General features: G+C 27.7%; 1 protein-coding gene across 1 annotated transcript; it reads left to right on the top strand.

Annotated features, from left to right (window-relative positions):
• LOC109353973 (aspartic proteinase CDR1-like) lies at positions 3,087-4,406 on the top strand. Its single transcript, XM_019596327.1, has one exon. The coding sequence runs from the start codon at positions 3,087-3,089 to the stop codon at positions 4,365-4,367; it is 1,281 nt and encodes a 426-aa protein (XP_019451872.1). The 3' UTR covers positions 4,368-4,406.

Below are 8,430 nucleotides of genomic sequence, written 5' to 3'. Positions count from 1 at the left end.
TTGATCAATTGGCTTATGAAATGCTTTTTGGTGTGTACAAAGCGGCTTGGTACGTGACATGTACTCTTGATTTATTTCCGATTAGGTTATTGGGAGGATATTGGTGTAAGGTGGATGATCATGACATAGCATGCATATATTGCACTTGTGGAAGTGGATTCCCACATTTGAGTTACAAACATCATGCATCATTAACATTATGCACATATTATTACTTTTGGTTATGATATTAGTTTATGAAAGGTATGTTGATACATTATTGTTTATGTTGATAAGCGGTGGGTTATGATGTCGGTTATAGATAATATATGTGTATGTTATTATTTGGGGTTATGATCTCCACTTGTGTTATTTAATTATAGTCATGATATCTTGTCGATGAATTATATATTGATAAAATGTGAATTATGATATTTTTTTGGAATAAGTGTTGTTTACATTTTATAGGTTGATTAGATAATTGTTTATGAGAACAATTGATGAGTTTAGTTATATTACTCATGTAAATTGGATAGTTGTTTACGAGAACAACTAATGAGTTATAATGTGATATGTTATATATATATATGAACTGCTTTTCATATTTGAGACTAATATTCTAGTAAGTCCATGCCGTCAATGAATTATATTCATTAGATGTCTTACTCTCTCTATTTCTCTTCTTTTCTATTGCTTGCTTTTCAGACGTGTTATATATATATATATATATAAAATGTAATGTGTGCTAAGATATATTGTTTATTTGTAAATTTACAAATAGATTTTGATTACTAAATTACTCTTCTTCTTTTTTTTTTTTTGTGTATTTAAACAACATTTTCTTATAATTATTATTGCATTTTATAACAAATCAGAAAAATGAAGATTCATTGACTCTTATACTATTTACCATTGAATCCATAATATACCATATTTTATAGAAATCTTGTGTAATTAAACAAAGTTGTATAATTTTTTCGATATAACCATTATCATTAGAGAATATTTATTTATAAAATAGATAGTGCTTTATAAGTACTTAAAAACTCGAACTCAAAAGCAATCTAAATATATTTTATTTTATCTTTCTCACATAAATTAGTTGTTGTTAATGATATAAATTTATAACCAATAAATGATTTGAACAAAACAACAATGCATTGATCATCATTTTATTATTATTATTTTAAGACTTATTACAAATATGTCAAAAATGTGTATTTTTATATTGAAAAGTCATTAATAAAAAAATGAAACATTCGCATTTATCTTATTATTCAAATATTTTTTATTTGGTAGGCTTAGTACATTTTGAAAATGTTTAAGAGAATAATAAAAAAGAACTTGTTGCATGGTGTATGGAAGGTTGGATATGAGTTTCTCAATTAAGTTATAAGAAATAGTCATTGTCACACTTAGCAACATCATATAGATCAAAACTTATTTCGTCATCGTTCCATAAATGATGAGTGATACACAATATAAGAGAAATAAAAATATGATAAATTGTCAAAAAAACTCATTTTGATTCGTTACAAAATGCATCAATAATAATTATAAGAAGATGTTGCTTAAATATACAAAAGAGAATAATAATTTTATAATCAAATTCTATATGCAAATTTAGAAATGATCAATTTACTCTAACTAATATATAATTAATTTAGAGTAGATTACATTGACACCCTTGAAGTTTAACTTAAAGTTACACTCATCGCCATTTATTTTCTTGTTTAAATAATTATACTTATCTTAATCAATATAATGTATGTATATAAATTAGGCTGATTTATGTATATGCAAATAAATGAAGGAATAATTTATGTAATTTCAATAAAAATAATGAGAGTGTTTGATTAATGGTAACTGCTCAGATTAATGGATTATGAGTGTTTGATAGTGAACTTGCAGCTACAATTCATGCTATGTTCGAAAGTTGTATATGATTCTGCTGATAAAAATGTATATATCAATAGTGTATGAGTTATACATATTGTTATTATATTATGCATCATTCATATTTAATTATCTTTAACTCTTTAAAAAAATAATTCAAATGAATAGTGAGTGACATAGTGATTATGACACAATGGGAGCTGACCATGCCCGAAGTCGTTACCTTAACCACAAGGAGGGGATTCCGAAGGCAGGGCTAGTAACTGGAGTGAAGTCGTAACAAGTTAGCCATACTAGAAGGTGTGGCTAGATCACCTCCCTTTCAGGGAGAGCTAATGCTTATTGGGTAGTTTGGTTTGACACTGCTTCACGCCACAAAAAAAGAAGCGAGTTGTACGTCAGAGTCAAATTTGGAGATGGAGGTCTTCTTTCATTTCTGTCAAATAGAATTATCATTGATGCCCTTGTCATTAGAGACATCTCACTCCTCTAGTTATCCAACAATAATAGCATATCTACAAAATAAACAAAAAAATTTTTAATACAACATTTTCAAAAAAAAAATCAATGAATAGATCTACATGCATAAAATCATTTTAAAATAAGAAATTTTAAAATTGAAGAATGATAAAAACCAAGAAGAGAGAAAAATGGTTGAAGAAAAGTAGAGTAATGAAATGAAGGAGTGAAAGAGAGATGAAGTTCTCTAATTAGTAATAAAATGAGAGAGAAAAATATGGAATAAAGAAGAAGAATAAATAATATATAAATGTATCAAGAGATAATAACAAATGTTATGGTGTGGTGGACTGTATTGGAGGTAGTAGAATTCTTTGAGTGAGAAAACTTTTATTGTGAGTGTGACATGTGATAATTCAAAGAGGTGATGACACAAGTACGTGAGGCAAGTTTTTGTTTTTTAAATAGTAAATAGATAGATAGATTATGACATTAATGCTATCTTTGACTATAAGGATAGTATCCCATTTGTTATAATTTCCATATTTTAGATTCTCATGTGTTTTATTTCCTTTAATATCTATCCACAATGCAAACGTGAGGAAATTAAACTAATTAATGCATAAGATCAGCTCATATATTTACATTTTCCATATTTGAGTTGCACAATTTTACTAACACTCTCCTCAATAAGTTATACAAAAAGACATTGAATATTAACTTGTGATAAGGTACAGAGTTTCATATCAGTCATGGAAAAATTGTATTCATCTCTTGTTTTTGTTTTTCTTTGCCTTAGTGGTATTTCTCTCATTGAGGCTCTAGGTTTTGGTGTTGAACTCATTCATCGTGAATCTTCAACATCACCATTTTATCTTTATAGTGAAACTCATTTCCAACGAGTTGCCAATGCTATTCGTCGTTCCATAAACCGTCCTAATTATTTGAAACAAAGTTCTTTATCGCCGAACAGTATTGAGTCTGATGTATTTCCTAATCAAGGTGAATACCTAATGAGTTACTCAATAGGAACCCCACCCGTGAAAACCTTAGGTATTGTTGACACAGGAAGTAACGTTATTTGGTTGCAATGCCAACCTTGTCACCCATGTTACAAACAAACCTCTCCAATATTTAACCCCTCAAAATCCAAGACATATAGATTCCTTCCTTGCCTATCTAGTATATGCGAATCTACAAGAGATACTTCTTGCTCTTCAGATCGTCGTAAAAGTTGTAAATATACTATCCGATATGGGGATAGTTCAACATCACAGGGAGTTCTAAGTTTGGATACTTTTACTTTAAGTTCCACTAACGGCTCTTCCATCCGATTACGTAACATTGTGATCGGATGTGGACATAATAACACCTTGGTTTTTCAAGGTGATGGCTCCGGCATAGTTGGTATTGGAAATGGAGCCGCTTCACTTATAAGTCAACTTGGTTCTTCAATAAAAGGCAAATTCTCATACTGCTTGTTGCCATTATTTACAGAATCTAAGCTCTCAAGCAAACTCATCTTTGGAGATAATAAAAATGCCTTTTCTAGTAAAGGTAGTGTCTCAACTCCAATAGTCCCAGATGCTGATTTCTACAAACTAAACTTGTTAAGTTTTACTGTGGGAGACACCAAAATAAAATTTGAAAGTTCCTCCGACGGTAACATCATAATTGACTCCGGAACGACATTGACTCTTTTACCACCTGGCACCTACTCTGAGTTGGAATCAGCAGTAGCATCTGCAATTCCATCAAAGCGCATTGAAGACCCTTCAGGAACATTGAGCCTTTGCTACAAAACAAGTAAAAATTTGGATATTCCAATAATTACAGCAAATTTTGATGGTGCAGATGTGAAGTTGACTGCTCTCAACACATTTATTGAAATTAGTGAGGGTGTTACATGTTTTTCTTTCATGCCATCAACAATTTTCATCTTTGGGAATTTGGCACAACAAAACTTTTTGATTGGCTATGATGTTAAAAACCAACTTCTCACCTTTAAGCCCACTGATTGCAGCAAACAGTGATTTCTACTACTGATGCTATGATTGTTTACTACTATTCTAAGCTCAATTGAGTAAATTATAAATAAAAGTTTACATTTTATTGGGCAATGTTTTATAGTTGAATGTTATAAGTTTTATTTGATATGTATTGTGTTTATTAAGTGTGAAGTCTCACATCATATATGAAAGAAAAAAATGAAAGACTTTATAAGTGGAAAAGACCTAGCGAATTCTCATGCCTTAAGGTTTCAAGACGTGATATCTCACTCGTAGCTCTTCACTCTTCTCATCATTAAGAAACATTTCTCGCCGAATTGATCGAGTTGCAAACCAGCATGTGTTTAACTGAAGATCATGTTTTCGGTCGAACATCGGGTACACAATATTTACTTCCTTTTTGTGTAAGAGAAGTTTGCTTTTGTTATGAACATCTTATATTTCATAAGAATTACGGGTGATATTTTATATTCTTTATGGCAAAGGTCATCCTTACATATAAATATCATCACAAAATCTTTAACATATCATAAGTTCTCCTTTTAAAAAATCTGCATTTTCTGAACCTAGAAAATAGAAGTTGAGGATTTTTTAACTAAGAAATTAGAAGATATTCATGTAGTCAATTATATAGTTATAACGATAAGAATCATGACATGAAGTATGGATTCAAGAATAGTTAATAACAATAACTAATAGATATATTTCAAAAGTTGAAATTATTGATTTATTATTTTTGGTTTAATATATGGTTATGCTAATTATCAGTATGCATATATAGATACCATCGATTACAATCACATTAAAGATTCTAAATTTTATAATAAATAATTGCTTATAGTCATATTCTATGTTTACACAAACTTATTATAATTATTTCATAGGGTTGTGTTCTTATTCCTTAGGGTTAGTTTGGGAGTTAGATTCTGAATGGGAAGGAAGGGAAAGGGAAGGCTTGGAAGCCATAGAATACACTGGTGAGATGACTCCCAAGCCTTCCCTTTCCCTTCCTTCCCTTCCCTTCCAAAATCCAACTATTAAACTAACTTTAGAGAACTTTTCAGCAAATACCTACATCTACAAAATTTCGTTCTTTCAATGATATTGTACTTCAGGAAAATGGTTTAAGCTAAGCTTTAATGAAGCCATTACTTACATATATAGAAGAAGCAGCTGCTAAATAAACACTTATAATTTACACATAAGTGTCATTGGATTGGTAATAAATATTATTGAACAATTTGCTAGCAAAGAAAAGTCGCATTTTTTCATGCCTTCTGTTTTAATTTGTTTCAATCATGGTGCTGATTTCCATGTATGTTTTTGAAGGGTGGTAATATTTGGTAGGTACTAAGTATATTCATTGTATAAAAAAACTAAGTATATTCAAGATAAAAAACTTTCACATTTTGCCAATATAATTTCTAGATATATATAGTAAGATATTATATTATTACTATACCAACATCTTTTTTATATTAAATTGCAATATTGTCTACTATAAACATTTATTTTTCCATTTCTAAAAAAAGTAGATATTTAACTTTAAAGTTGTTAATTATATTTAATCAACACATTATTATCAATTCTCTCCTAAACATACATTATTATCAGATCATTTTTTCCTTATTCATACATTATTTTGTATAACGCTTTTTTATGGAGAAATTTAATACTTACAAATATACCATTAATAGTTTAATACCACAAACTTGGCATGTTTTGATATGGGTAGTTAGTTTTATTTTTTCCAAAATAAAAAATGCAACCTATTTTTCTCACAAAATCCATTGTCACTCCACTTTTTCCTACATGTGTATTGTGTAATAGTGGTGCCTTTCGACTGCACTTCTTGAATTCAATGAATTTGATATTATAGATTATTAGATTAACACTAAATTCAAATAATAAAATACATAAAATTAATGATAGATTTAGTTTGAAAGAAATGATAGTTTGTGTCGATGTTACTGCTTAATAAGTAATATTAGGTTATTTTAATAACGGGAAGTTCCTATACAAGGTGGAAGAAGCAAACATGATATGTTATCTCAAACTTTATTCCAAATCATATTTTGTTCCATAATAATAAAACAAACAATAATAATAAATATTTAAAGTTTTTAATTAACATCATATTTTTTCATTAACAAGTAATATAGTTTAGGTCAAGATTTTTTTTAGTTGCCCACATGTATCTTTATACTGAAGAAATTCTTGTTATTCTTGTTTGAACCAGAAACATCCACAAGTACGTAAAATTAACATTCAAAACGGATATTTTTTTCATCTACAAGACTCGAACCCAAGACCTTGATTAAGGGGATTTGAGTCAACATCTTTTTGTTCTAAAGAATGACTCTTGAAAGACAATAACAGTGTCAACTCTCAATGATAGATCAATGTTAGAGAATTGACCCCAAAAAATGGAGCGATAGAGTGAAAAGAGTTATGTTTCATTAAGTAGAGCACGAGTGAGAATGAGAAGCCAAGTTAAAAAGTGGGACCAAAGTTGGGGAATTGTCTCAACTCAAATACATACAATTTATATGTTTTAAGAACACAATTTATTTATTTTGTTTCTTAATTATTACAACTATTTTGTAAAATTTCCTGTAAAATAGTTATAATTTATAAACCTTTTATAAGTATGGACAATGGAATACTTTTCTTTTCATTTACGAATGTAAAATAGAAAATAATTTATATACTGTGTAAGAATTTGTACCATATTAGTACATCTTTATATGATGTACTAATATAAAAATAATACATATAAATATTAAATAAAAAATAATTTATGTATTGTGTATGAGTTTATACAATCTTAATATATCATTTGTTAAGTACATAATATATCATTTTTTGGATACATAATACATCATTTATATATTAACCATTTATTATTCTTAAATAAAAATAATACATATAAATGTTAAATAATATATTAATTATCTCCATGTAATATACAAATAAATATGACAAAAAATACACATTGACAATGATATATATGTTTAAAAAATTGTACTTAGTATATATATTAAACTCAATAAATATTTTAATATTGTAGCATGTTTTTCAAGAAAATTACAGTTATTACAAGAGTAAAAAAATTACAAACTAGTGTTGGTTCAAATGATACATATTTGATTTTACTTAATTAACATTTTAGATTCGAGTCTTAGATGAAAAAATACTCACTGCAAAAGCTAGTTTCACATACTTATGAATATTCTCAGTTCGGACATGTTTACATTAGTGCAAAAATAAAAATAAGAATGATAAATCAAAATATTCAAATAAAATAGGTGTGACTACTTTAGTTCTCATTGCATTTCTGATTTGTAGTGGATTTTGTCTTAAAAAATTCTCTTCTAACTTCAACTAATATTTCTCTTTATTGATATAACTTATTTTTTACCATGACTACAACTCTAAATTTATTATTGTCAATACTAACGCATTGAATAAGATTTTACCTTTATTGTGGTATGATTAATCAGGTCTTACAAGATTATAAAATTATCATGAAGTGGATGATTTGACTTATGAATGTTAAATTCCTCAATAGATAAGTAGAGATTTTCAATCTGTATTAATCAATTGAAATACGTTTGTCTTATGCAAAAGATAATTAACAAAATAAATTTATGCAAGAAACTGAATTATTTTTACTTTAAAATTTGGTATTTTTTGTTTTTAAGAAACACTTAATAGTTAATACCTTACTTAATGTATATTTAACATGTGCTTATATACATACATCAGAGAACCCCATAAATGTTATATTTAATTAGATCAAAAATTGAGGAGAGGAAGATAAGCACAAGACCACAAATTTTCAAAGAAAAAGAGTAAATAAAGGAGTGTAGGTCCAAAAAAAATTGGTAGCCTATTTTATTTGAGAAAAAAATAGGAAAATGCATATGTTTTATACATTATTATTATTATTTCATTAATCATTCAAATTTAATTATTATTAATTATTGAAAAAATAATATAAATAAATATTAAATGATATGGTAATTATCTATAATATTAAGTACATTTTTTTATTTTTCCAATAAAGTTCAAATTTTATCTCATC

Source organism: Lupinus angustifolius, chromosome LG08 (genome assembly GCF_001865875.1).
Source record: "Lupinus angustifolius cultivar Tanjil chromosome LG08, LupAngTanjil_v1.0, whole genome shotgun sequence".
NCBI classification, from domain to species: Eukaryota; Viridiplantae; Streptophyta; class Magnoliopsida; order Fabales; family Fabaceae; genus Lupinus; species Lupinus angustifolius.
Note: the sequence above shows the minus strand (reverse complement) of the source record. Positions and strands in the feature narration are given on the sequence as shown.

What these genes read in the sequence shown, in the direction of transcription:
- LOC109353973 (XM_019596327.1), top strand. Translation starts at nt 3,087, where the DNA reads ATGGAAAAATTGTATTCATCTCTTGTTTTTGTTTTTCTTTGCCTTAGT.